General features: G+C 59.9%; 2 protein-coding genes across 8 annotated transcripts in view; one reads left to right on the top strand and one right to left on the bottom strand.

Annotated features, from left to right (window-relative positions):
* Positions 1 to 5,490, top strand: part of NECAB2 (N-terminal EF-hand calcium binding protein 2) — an 85,463-nt gene extending 79,973 nt beyond the window's left edge. For all 5 annotated transcript variants that reach the window (XM_015639958.2, XM_033517251.1, XM_033517252.1 and 2 more), the window contains 8 exons: positions 179 to 315; positions 2,776 to 2,894; positions 3,012 to 3,091; positions 3,393 to 3,449; positions 3,566 to 3,678; positions 3,964 to 4,041; positions 4,393 to 4,484; positions 4,673 to 5,490. In XM_015639958.2, the coding sequence (XP_015495444.1) occupies positions 179 to 315; positions 2,776 to 2,894; positions 3,012 to 3,091; positions 3,393 to 3,449; positions 3,566 to 3,678; positions 3,964 to 4,041; positions 4,393 to 4,484; positions 4,673 to 4,701 (705 nt within the window). In that variant the 3' untranslated portion in view covers positions 4,702 to 5,490. The remainder of the gene's footprint in view (positions 1 to 178; positions 316 to 2,775; positions 2,895 to 3,011; positions 3,092 to 3,392; positions 3,450 to 3,565; positions 3,679 to 3,963; positions 4,042 to 4,392; positions 4,485 to 4,672) is intronic.
* On the bottom strand, positions 5,420 to 9,988 carry SLC38A8 (solute carrier family 38 member 8). Of its 3 annotated transcripts, XM_019008010.2 has the most exons (10): positions 9,778 to 9,988; positions 9,086 to 9,284; positions 8,731 to 8,884; positions 8,481 to 8,585; positions 8,136 to 8,193; positions 7,766 to 7,880; positions 7,489 to 7,636; positions 7,204 to 7,403; positions 6,967 to 7,018; positions 5,420 to 5,657 (listed from the first exon to the last, which is right to left on the bottom strand). In XM_019008010.2, exons 1-10 carry the CDS (start codon positions 9,970 to 9,972, stop codon positions 5,561 to 5,563), a joined length of 1,323 nt encoding a protein of 440 aa, XP_018863555.1. In that variant the 5' UTR covers positions 9,973 to 9,988; the 3' UTR covers positions 5,420 to 5,560. The 3 variants fall into 3 exon arrangements, 2 of the variants coding, with proteins under 2 accessions (XP_018863555.1, XP_033373140.1); XR_004499104.1 differs by having other exon boundaries at positions 5,420 to 5,836; positions 6,119 to 7,018; positions 7,489 to 7,880; XM_033517249.1 differs by having other exon boundaries at positions 7,489 to 7,880.
* Between the last annotated feature and the right edge of the window lie 1,510 nt (positions 9,989 to 11,498).

Raw genomic sequence — 11,498 nt, 5'->3', positions numbered from 1 at the left:
CCTGGTGGTTCTGGGTGGCCAGAGGCCCTGGTGGTGCTGTGGCCAGAGGTCCTGGTGGTTCTGGGTGGCCAGAGGCCCTGGTGGTGCTGGGTGGCCAGAGGTCCTGGTGGTTCTGGGTGGCCAGAGGTCCTGGTGGTGCTGGGTGGCCGGTGCTGCCGCTCACCGTGTGCCTCTGCAGGTGTACGAGAGTGGCAGCAACGTGGACCAGTTCGTGACCCGCTTCCTGCTGAAGGAGACAGCAAACCAGACCCAGTCCCTGCTGAGCTCTGTGGAGAGTGCTGTGGATGCCATCGATGAGCAAACCAACCCCAACAGGTCAGCAGCATTCCTGCCCTCCTCCGGTGCAGGAGGGTGGGGGGGGAGGAGGAGGGCAGGAGGAAGAGGATGCTTTTGTGGGGTGAGGGAAACGCAGCAGACATTGCAGGAGCAAAGGGGAGCTGGGAGAGTGGCTGCCCTTCCCTTTGCCTCCCTTCCCGGCTTCCTGAACTCCAGGGGCTTTTCTCCTCCACTCTCTCCTTCCTTGTCCCTTCCTCTCCTGCGGTGTCTGAGGTCCCCCTTAACAGGAGTGTTGTGTGTGGGGATGCAAACCTGGGCCAGCACCCTTGCACCAGTTGGGCAGTGCTGACTGCACGGGGCTGCCTCTCTGAGCAAACCCAGCAGTCCCACCCAGGACAAAACACAGGAGGAGACCACTTCAAGATTTCCCAGGTGCTGCCAGGGCTGAGCTATAAGGAGTTCCCAGCAGCAAAGTAAAGCCTCAGCACAGCCCCCTCAGTGTCAGTGCCACACAGCTCCCCGGAGTGCCACTGTCACTGCTCTAACCAGGACAGGCTGCCATGGAAACCCGTCTGTTTGTCAGATGTTCATGGAACGAACCCTTTCCTGCTGTTCCTTCAAAGCAGGAGGCCTCAGGATGCTTGCATGGGGATGTTTTGGCTTCCCCCAAGCCATGGGCAGGCAGAGGGGCACATGGAGAGTGAAAATCCCAGCTCCCTCCTAAAACAGATTCTGTGGAACACACCTGGGCACCATCCCATCAGCTTTTCTAGCAGGAATGCTGTGGGTTTCATCATCTCACATCTTTTTCTTCTCTTTGTTTTGTGGCAAACCTTGAATAAAAAGAGGTAGGAGCTCCAGCAAAACAATGAAGAGGAAACAAACCCAACATCAGGCAGAACAATTAGAGCCCATGAAAGACTTTGCTGGCTTTAATTTGCTCGTGTGTGAGCCCAGATCATAATGGGGAGCATTGTAGTTGCTTTCTCATGAAGATAATAGCTATAAAGAAAAATGAATCCCACAAAAAATTATCTCCTGCATCCGCATGAAGACAAAGGGGTGGCCTAAAAAGCACAAAAATAAAGGGCTGTAGAACAAAGTGCGAAGGCAGAAGTCCAAGATGGAGACACCTCATTAAATTGTGGTATAAATAAATCTGTCTGGTTTTGCCTAATTTCCTGTCTATTGACAGGGGATTGTCCAGGACCAGCAGTGGTATAATTGCACAGCCTGTAGCAAAGGGATGCTCCTGCAATCTTTATTGTTGTTCTTGCTTCCTTATCTTGGAGATGTTCTCTGGGACCAGATCCTCACATCGTGTTCCTGTCTATATGGTGGAGCCCACACTGGCTGATTTTCAGGCTAGCTGGGCAAAGAGAACACAGCAATTGTGCTTTGGAGGAGCCAGGTGCCAGGGGAGGGACAGGAGGACAGGGAGATGCTGGCTGCTGTGGTGCCCACTGGCTCCAGAGCACTCAGCATGTTGTCCCCAGCTGGGAGCTGCTTGACTAACAAGAGGTGCCAAGAGGAGCCAGGGCTCCCAGGCACCTCTGTCAAGAGTCAGCTGGCACAGAGCTGCTCTTGCTGGAAGGAAACACTGGAAATCCTTTGAGCTGCTCAGCCTCTCCCTCTGTGGCGCAGGCTGCCTGTTGGTGGAGAAGAAAGGAGAGGGTTGTTCTTCCCCAGACCCATTCCCATCTCACACACAGGGGTGGCAGCTGCAAGCCCTTGTGACAATGGTAGGTCTTGGCATTCTCTCTGGTTTGCAAATAAATGAGGTCCTGGGAGGACCACTGAGGATCTGGTGCTGGGTGGTGATTATGGATGCTCCATCTTTGGAAGTGTTTCCAGACACTTTTTTGGATCTTTGAGCAACCTCCAGGCCAGATGGGCTTTGTAGACCCAGACAAAGAAAGCAGGTTGGAGGAAAAGCTACAGTGGATATGTTTCCATTCTCCAGAAGAACTGCAGCTGCTGTCTGTTAGGGGGATACACAGCCTCTGCTCATGGGCAGCCATTTGGGCATGGGCAGCCTGGATGACAGCAGCTTCTCCTGTCTGAAAGTCACCATAACCACAGCACTGCAAAACCAGCCCCAGTAAGGTGCAGCTGGCTGGGCACAGCTTCAGGGGCCTGAATGCTCCATGTTTCAGTGTCTGTCTAGGATAGAAAAAGTCCCTGAAGGCTGCTGGTGGTGCCAGGAAGGCTGTGCTGTTTCACAAGCAGGAAAGAAAAGTGATGGCTGTTGGGAGCAGCCCATTGACATTCCTCTGTTTCTGACCTGTTCCCCACACTGGCTGATGCCAAAGGATGGTGCAGGAGGGAAGCCTGCACTGCCTGGCCACAGTGTGGGCACTGCAGCTCCCCAAGGGGTCTGGCATCATTGGCAGAGCCACCAGAAATGATGTTCCAGCGCTGGCTCCCCAGGGCTGGCTCATGCCACTCTGTGCCTGCCCAGCTCTGCTGTCCTGAGCCCTGTGTGCTCTCTGGTTGCAGGCACTACCCCAGCAAGGATGGTCACGGCCTGAGTGACACCTGGTATGACAACCCCGTGCCCAGCTACTCTCCCACCACCTGGATGGTCCCCAGGGAGCAAGGAAAGAGCTTCCAAACTGGTAAGTGCTGGCTGCCTGGGGTGGCTTGGAGCACTCCAGTCCCAGCAGCAGCACAGGGCTCTCAGGGGGTGCCTGCAGGTGCCCCTCACTCCATCACTGTCTCCTGGCTCTGTGCAGGTTCCCCCGACACCAAGGCAGAGGGGCTGGAGGGGCAGATCAACAGGCTGGCCAAGCTGATTGGCAAGCTGGAGGACAAGGTAAGGGCCAGCATTCCCTGTGTGGGGCTGTCCTGCCATCCCAGGGACAATTCAGGGACCTTGTCCCAGCTGTTTTGAGGCAGGGGTGAGGACATGGTGTTGGGGATGTTTGCTCTAATGGGAGCACAGGGAGTTTTGGTGAAGGGTCCTGACCGGACGTGCAAGCGGATCTTGGAGCCCATTCCCTGTAGAGAAGGGGGCAGAGTCATTGCAAATGCTGGGGACTGAAACCCACCAAACAGGGTTTCACACAGCCTCAGCCAATCCACCACCTCCTCTGCTGCTTATTCCTTTTTCCCAGACCCTCTGGTTTGACCTGCACCAGCGGCTGTCGGACAGCGAGAGCACGGCTTGCACGGTGAGTGTGCCCGACCACCACCCCTGGGTGCTGGGGTGCCCCTGCAGCACAGAGCCACACCTGGGTGGTCACTGTGTTTCTGTGGGTCTCACCTGCTGTGTTTGGGGGCTCGGCAGTACCTGCTCCTGGTGCGGAATGAGATGACGGTGTCACACAAGCACCTGGGCGAGTTCTGCAGCTCCCTGAAGCAGTACCTGAAGAGTGTGGCCGGCGAGCGGGACTGCTTCCAGTGGGTACCATCAGCAGCTGCATGTCGGGAGCTGGGGAGATGGGGGGTTTGGCGTGGGCTGCAGTGAGGACCAAGTGAAGGACTGATGCAAAACAGCCAGGATTTGGGATGCAGTCATGGTCAGCCACCAACACTGCTTTTGCATGGAGTGCTGGTAGCTAGCCCTACCTGGGCTGCTGGGGATGGGTCCCCCCTCATTAGCCCACCCTAGGGCACACCTGTGGCTGCAGAGGGGGGAGGGATGCCTCACGATGGGGGCTCACCACCTCTCCCTGTTTCTGCCAGTGTCACCGCAGTGAAACTGCCTGATGGGGTCACCTTCATCGTCTACGAGTTCTGGGAGACTGAGGAGGACTGGAAGAGGTAGGAGAGGGGATGAAAAAGCCCATTTTGGGATGCTTGGGTGTGGAGGGTTGATAGAGCAAGCTCTGTCCCCTGTATGATAGCAGCACTGAGGAGCTGTCTGACTGTCCTAGTGCTGCCCCTGTAACAGGACAGGGTGTTGGGGTGGGTCTCTCTACACCTCCCACCTGGGAGTGGCTTTGGATGTGGTGATGGATCAGTGTCCTGAACCAAGGCAGGGTGCTCTGCACGAGGGGAAGTGAGCAGGATTGCTGGTACCCAGCCCTGCCAGAGCCCGTGGTGCTGTGAGGGGCTGGGATGGTGCTTCTGGGGAGGGCTGGGTGTCACCCACTCTCTCCCACCCGGGTGCAGGCACCTGCAGAGTGCCACCTGCAAGGGCTTCCAGCACGTCAAGGTGGACACGCTCAGCCAGCCTGAGGCCATCTCCAGTGTGGCCGTGCCAGGTAGGAGGGTGGCCACCCCAGAGTGTGGGGGACAGGGACCCCTGGGCAGCCAGCACCTCTCCAGTTGTTGGGGAGCAAGGGTGGGCAGGTGCATGGTGTGCAGGACAGCGTGAGCTGAGCTGGCTGGCTGGGGGTCAGGGTGATGTGGGGCTGGGCAGGGGTGACCCTCCAGTGATGTTCCCCTGCAGCTGCCTGGTGCACCCTGAGCCGAGAGTGACCATCGGTGCCGGGGACCCGCCAGCACCTGTCCCCTGTGCGGGGTGGCCGTGACTGGGGGAGGTGTCAGCGTGACCTGGCTGCAGTGAAGGAAACTCCCGTGTGTGTGTCCCCCACCCCAGAGAGCCCTCCCTCAGCTACCCCATCACCTGGGTCATCTCTCCCTGGCGTGGGGTGGTCTCAGGGGAAAGAAGGACTGCCAGGGAGGGGTTGGCAGGGTTTGGGGAGGGGGACATCCCCCTGACATAGGTAGGTGGGGAGGGGGGCAATGGGTGCAGACAGACAGGCACTGGGAAGCAGGAGTGGGAGTGGGAGGCTGGAGCCCCCCCAAGAGCAGAGAGTGGGTTGGGGGTCTGTGCAAGTCCCCAGGGGCCACCCAGGGAGGAGACTGTGGGGGTTGAGGCTGTGCCTGGTGCAGTGTCTGTGCCTGCTGGGATGGAGACCCGTGTCCCAGGGGCGAGTCAGGGTGCTGGCAGAGTGGCAGTGGGGGTTTTCCTGCTCCCAAGGTGCCCCTTAGTCCTTTCCAGGTGTTGGGGGGGTCCCAAGGGGTTTCCTTTGCATGTGCACAGTTCCAGCTGGTGCCTGGCAAGTGTGAGGGTGGCTGCCTCCCCTCCTTCCTGGGGTCTGTACTTTGTGTGTCTGTCTGTCTGTGCCAATCCCACACTCACCCTGCTGTGCATGGGGGTCCCTCAGGGTGTGTGGCACAAGACCCTTGCCAATACCCTCTCCTGTCTTTATTAGCCACTGTACAATGGGACGGCGACTCCAAATAAAACCACCATGGGATCCAGCGGTGTGGCTGTGTTGGGGGTGTGTGTCCGGGAGGATGGCGGGGGGGTCTCGGCGGGCTCTGTGGTCGCTCAGCGCAGCAGCCCCAGCACGGCCAGGGCAGCGCTCTGCCCGCACACGAAGGCACCGCCCAGAACGGAGAGAACGCCCCAGGCGATGAGAGCAGCCCTGCAGCGACACAGCAGAGGCTGCCGGGGTAGAGCTGGCCTCAGTAGCGGGCCACCTCTGTACCCCAGCTCCTCTGGAGCTCTCTGCAGGGTCCAGCTTCCTCTGCCTTGCTGCTCTGCATCATTCCCAGTCGATGGCTGAAGAGCCCAGCAGCCCCTCTGGGCCAACCCCAGTTTCCACTGCAATGACACACAAACCTTGGTCAGCAGATGCCACCACGAGATTGCTCCTAATTCTGCCTGCGCCCAGTGGCCCTGGTGAAGGAGCAGAGACCCGCATCCACCCACCCAGTGCTCGGCACAGCCACTCCCACACAGCCCCAGCTCCATCCCATCACCACATGCTTCCAGCCCTGTCCCCCTAGTCCCCGGACCCCTGGCTCCAGTACCTCCGTGTTCCCTCCTCCCCGGGCACACAGCCGCCCTCAGCCCCATACTAAGCCTCTGGGATGCAGCACTCACCCCAAACCCAGCTGCTGCTCTGTCACAGGGTCCTCAGCACCGTGATCCTTCCCGAACTGTCCCAGGCAGGCTGGGACTGCGCCCTTGCAGTCTCCATCGCCCCAGCTCGTGTTGTCCCCTCTTCTCATGACAGGCTCATACTCTGGCAGGTCTCCCCAGGGGACCTCTCCAAGCCTTTGTCACCCACCTGGGTGCCCCTGCTAACCTTCTGCCTTGGCCCCTCCTGCACTCTGGCACCCTTTGCAGCACCCTCACTCCTCCCCACATGTCCATGGGCCCCCCCAGAGCACCCTTCTAACCAAGATCCCAATGTCCTGGGGTGCTTCTTCCACCCACCACACAACCTCCATCCTCACTCAGACTCTGCTGCTCCCCCAGGGGCACCACAGACATGCTTAAGCACACACTTATCCCAAAACTTTCACCAGCACCATGTCAGGTCCCCCTGACATGGGCTGCAGCTGTGCCCTGGCCCCTCTAGACAGGAGTGGTGATAGGACACACCACCCTGGCAAAACAGGTGCCAAACTCCTGATGGCCTCCTGTCTTGGGGCACCCTGCCCCTCTGACCTCCACCCCAGCCCACACTGGGACACCTCCCAGTGCCACCAAACCCCACAGCTCTTCTGTCCCTAAAGTCACTCTGGTACCTGGGCACCTCCTTGATGCCTGGACACAGCCCTGGTATAGCCCCAGTAGAGCACTTCCCTCCACACCCACATCCCCTTCCTTACAGGGTTCCCACCTTGACCAGGGTGACCCCCCGGGATCTGCCTGGGCCATGGCCCATGGGATCCCACACCCTGCCCCTTCCCTCGCCCCCACCGCTGCTGAACGCACACACTCACTTTTTGCGTGGCCCAAGGCTGTGGGTCCCAGTCATGCACACGAGGCACAGCCCTGCTGTCAGTGCAGAAGCTCAGCCCCAACACAGCACCCCTCACCCAGCCCCACTGCATTGTCCCCCACAAGCACAGCCCTGCACCCCCAAAATGGAGCCAGGACAGGCCACTTGCCACTGCAGCGACGCCCTTGGCACCAGTGACCCCCCAGCGCTTTCGTCCCTCCTCGGTGCCCAATCTTGCCTGGGAAGATGAAGATGAAGAAGGCGCTGATGCCCCCGATGAGTTCGATGACTTTGCCGATGTCGGGGACGAAGAGGGCGATGGCCAGCGTGGCAGCCATCCAGGTGACCGTCAGTGCCACCCGGCTGCGCCGCTCGCGTGCCTCACACTCCGCCACGGCCCCGCGCTTCGGGGCTGCCCACAAGTCCTTCACCACGGATCTTGGAGGGAGGATTGTGGGGCTGATGACACCCAGGGGAGCTGCGCCAGCTGGGGGGACACCTGGCTTGTCACCACTCCCCTCACCTGCCCAGCAGCACCACAATGGGGTAAATGGTGACAATGGAGACGCCAAAGAGCAGGCGAGCCACAATGACAACCAGGTCATTCCCTGGGTAGGACATCAGGACATCGGATGCCACAGCCTCACCAAAGGTCAGGTAGCCATAGAGCCCTGCTGACAGGGAGGTGGGGGTGGGTGGCCATGCAGTGAGCAGGACAGAGGAATTCTGAGAAGGATGGATGAGCCGAGGGGAGAGGAGACCCCCAGGGCAAGAAGTGAAGGGTTTGGTGCTGGGGTTACCAGTGAGGGAGTAGATGAGCAGGCAGATGAGCATGGAGAGCACAGAGACGGTGACCCAGTGGGAGAAGCTCTGGTTGCGCATGCTGCTGTAGATGGCCACACATGCCTCGTGGCACTGCAAGGCAAGGGGGGATGGTGCTGGGGCCCCATGCAGGGACAGCCCCCATCCCCAGCATCCTCTCCCCCACCTGTGGGTGCCCTGTCCTGCTCTGCCCCATTCCCAGGCACTTGTGTCCTGGCACAGCCACCTCTGGTGACAGCCACAGGCCCCCCTTCCTTCAACCTGCCCTTCAAGGGACAGCATCCCCATGGTCTGGGGGATGATACCACTTCCCTGGCAGCTGCAGCCAGGGTGGCCAGGGTGACCTACCTGGAAGCCAAAGCAGATGGTGGGAATGACACTGAAGATGGAGGTCCAGGAGGAGAACCTGTGGCATGTGGAGAAGAAGCACAGAGCAAAGGGCATGAGGCTCTCATGGAGAAGAAACCTTCATGTCATAAACCGTGCAGCCTCGATGCCACTGTGGGAATCTCTTGCCCAGTGATTCTGGGAGAAAGGAGTGGAAAGCTGGGGCTGGGAGCTACCATCCACTGTGTGTTGTTCCCAGCTCAGCCCCACCACACACACAGCCCAGTGCCACCCCAGCCCTGCCCCCATGTCACTGCTCATGCCATGGAGTTCAGGGCAGGAGGGACATGGGGCTGACCCTCCTACCTGGAGGGCTGGGGGGGCTCAGTCAAACGCAGGCTCTCTGCCTGCAGGTAGTACTTCAGGATGATGACCAGAGTGAGGTAGCAGGCAGCCAGTGTGCCCAGGATGCTGTCAGGGCATGGAAGAGTATCAGCACACAGCCAGGAGAAAAGGAGGAGGGGTGTTGCCATGGCCCCACAAGTTCCTGGGAGGAGGTAACCTGGGGTACACGGTACCTAGGAGTGGGCTACCACAGGGATAGCCCAGATGGTACCTGGAGTACTTCTGGAAGCCGATCTCCCTGGGGACAGAGAGCGGGAAGATGACGAGGACACAGAGAGCTGAGAGGGTGAAGCGCTGGTCCACATACCAGGGGGGCAGCTGGGGGACCCCATTCAGTGTCCCATTGGGGTACAGGGAGTCACACACTGTGGGGGGCAGCAGGGGGTCAGCTGCGCCCTGGAAGATGGCCCAAGGAGGTGGGGAGCATCACACCATGGCAGAACTGGGGAGCCCCATGTCCTCAGAATTTCCAGAAAAACCCTAGGGGTGATCCTGCCCACCTTCCCTCACTCCTGAGAGCTGCCGGCCCCAAGCAAGCCCCAAACACAGTGAGGGGAACAACTCACGTTTCTCCAGCTGGTCACCCACCACCCTGAGGAGAGCCACGGAGATCATGAAGAGGTTGAGGAGGAAGCAGACCTCACAGAGCTTCCCCACGGCAGCCCCGCACACAGCCCGGACCACAGCCTGGTAGGTGGGCTGGGCGCTGAGGGCCGCGGCATAGCCCAGCACCGCCAGCCCGCTCACCAGGAACACCAGCGAGCCCTGCGGGGACAGAGGCAGCAAAAAGCACCACACCGAGCCTCCATCAGCCCCAGGCCAGACCCGGCAGGGCCACAGCCAGGGACCAGGGTACCGGCCAGACCACCTTGTGGCCCTGGGTAACAAAGGTCAGCAAAAGGATGGAGACTTATAGGATACTTTAGGTTTAGATTTGGGGTGTTGGGGCATGTTCAGGAGCAGACACCCATTTACTTTGGGTTGAGCTACAAGCCAGCTACAAGTGTGGCTTCAGCTGCGAAGAGCATCCCCAAGGCGGCACCGCAACAACAACCTAAGGCTGTCGCACCGCTGCCCTCGCCGGGGTCGGGACGGGGGTGCCGTGCGAAGGGGGTCCCTGCCGGCTCCCCAGGTACCAGAGCAGATGCGTCCCCTTCCCTCCGCTCCCTCCCCGGGCCGGCGCCCCTGGGCTCCCCTCTGGGGCTGCTGCTGCCGCATCCCCGAGCGCCCGAGTCCCCCGCCCCGAGTCCGCCCTTACCAGCTCCACCAGGAGGGCGGGGACGGCCCCGCCGGCCCTGCCGAAGGCCCAGGGGAAGCTCAGCAGCCCCGCGCCCAGCGCAGACTTGAGCAGGATGAAGACGGCGCCGGCTGAGGAGAGCCCGGGCGAGGAGAGCCCGGCGGAGCGCCCCGCCGCCGGCAGCAGGGGCCGGCCCTCGCCCGCCGCCCGCTGCATCGCGGCGCGTCCCGGCAGGGCTGAGGGCGGCCGAGCGCGGGCCCCGCGGGGCGGGCACGGGCAGCGCGGGCCCCCCGCCCCCGCGGGCCGTGGGGAGGGGGCGCCGGGGGCCGGGCGGGAGGCGGCGTGGGAAGCCCTGGCAGGAGCTCACCAGGGCCAGCCCCGCGCTGCGCCCCCGGCTCGCAGAGCGCTCCTGCGGAACGCAGTAGCCCCTCCAGCTCCCAGCGCGGGGCAGGGCCAGGCGGGCTGGGGGCTCCTGCTCTCGCTATCCCCGGAATTATCACCACAGGGCTGGACGGAATGAGGCCTCCCTCATCCTGCTCTGTTCAGCCAGGCGTGAAATTGCCTGCAAGGGGCATTACGGAGCGCCCCGGGAAGGGTGAAGGAAGGCAGCTGCAGCTCACACCTCTCAAAACTCGTTGGATGCAGGGTGAGACCAGCACCCCTGCGTGCCTCTGCAGCAGCTGAAAGCCCACTGGTGTTTTCCTGCACTGGGAGACTTTGGAGAGCAGCCATTCCATCCCAGCCCTTGCTCCACGCAGGCAAAGGGGATGCCAGGATAACAGGATGGCACGACTGATGCTGCAAAGGTCCTGCACAGAGGCTGCAGCCCACAGGAATGAGGGGCCCATTCCCGACATGGGGGACACAGAGCAGCTCTGTGCCACTCCTGGCACATGCCACTGCCCCAGGGCTCACAGCACACAGGCCCTGCCGCTGGCTGACAGCCCCTAATGCATTTTTGATTTCCCAAATATGTGCCCTTTTGATCTTGCTAAGACGGATAAAGAGACTTTAATCAGCTGCTAGGAGGAATTATGGATGGCTAATTGTGCCTGCCACCTCCATTACATCTATGCCACCTACAGGGCTTATAAACACTTAGAAGGGCTCTTCCAAGCCTTCATTAGCTGCACACCAAAGGCTTCAGAAATAATTGGCCTCTACGACCTAGAAATTGGCCACTGGGCTGTAAAATACCAGCCACTGGGAAAGGCTCTTAGTTCAGACTGTGCTTTGATACAGCTTGATTCTGGTTTCAAGCCTGCAGTGGAGCTCTAATCTCTCATTAGTGCTGCAATGAGGAGCAAGTCTCCTTATTAGCACTGGCCTAAGAAGTGGTACCAAAGCTTTCCAGTCTCCCTCTGATGGAAGAACCTCAAACCAGAGGTGCAGCTCATCTCCCATACCAACAAAGCAGCTCCAGACAGCTTCTCTGCTCAGTGGCTCTGGGCTCTGTCCCTCATATTTTCCTCCCTTTTTCCCATTTATCTGGGTGTTCCAGCCCACTTGGCAGGTGGAAAAAAGGCTGTCAATGTTCTCCACATTATTATCTTTGAAGACCGTAGAAGGCACAAGTCCTTGTTTCATACAAATAAAAACACTGACCACAATTATGCTTTGCTACCTGCAATCCCTTCTTGCCTTCTGTGGTCTGACCCTTGAGATTTCACACCTTTACTGATAGATTTTTTACAACCTGGACAAGTTGCACAGCTGCTGCTGGCTGGTCCTAAGAGAGACCC

The sequence above is a fragment of the Parus major genome, chromosome 11 (genome assembly GCF_001522545.3).
Source record: "Parus major isolate Abel chromosome 11, Parus_major1.1, whole genome shotgun sequence".
Lineage (NCBI taxonomy): Eukaryota > Metazoa > Chordata > Aves > Passeriformes > Paridae > Parus > Parus major.
Note: the sequence above shows the minus strand (reverse complement) of the source record. Positions and strands in the feature narration are given on the sequence as shown.

Excerpts from the sequence above, each read along its gene's own strand:
- SLC38A8 (XM_033517249.1), bottom strand. The coding sequence starts at position 9,972 with ATGCAGCGGGCGGCGGGCGAGGGCCGGCCCCTGCTGCCGGCGGCGGGG. Across the intron at positions 8,885-9,085 it reads GGGTGACCAGCTGGAGAAAC|TGTGTGACTCCCTGTACCCC; the intron begins GTGAGTTGTTCC and ends TGCCCCCCACAG. Across the intron at positions 7,404-7,488 it reads ATTGTGGTGCTGCTGGGCAG|ATCCGTGGTGAAGGACTTGT; the intron begins GTGAGGGGAGTG and ends CCTCCCTCCAAG.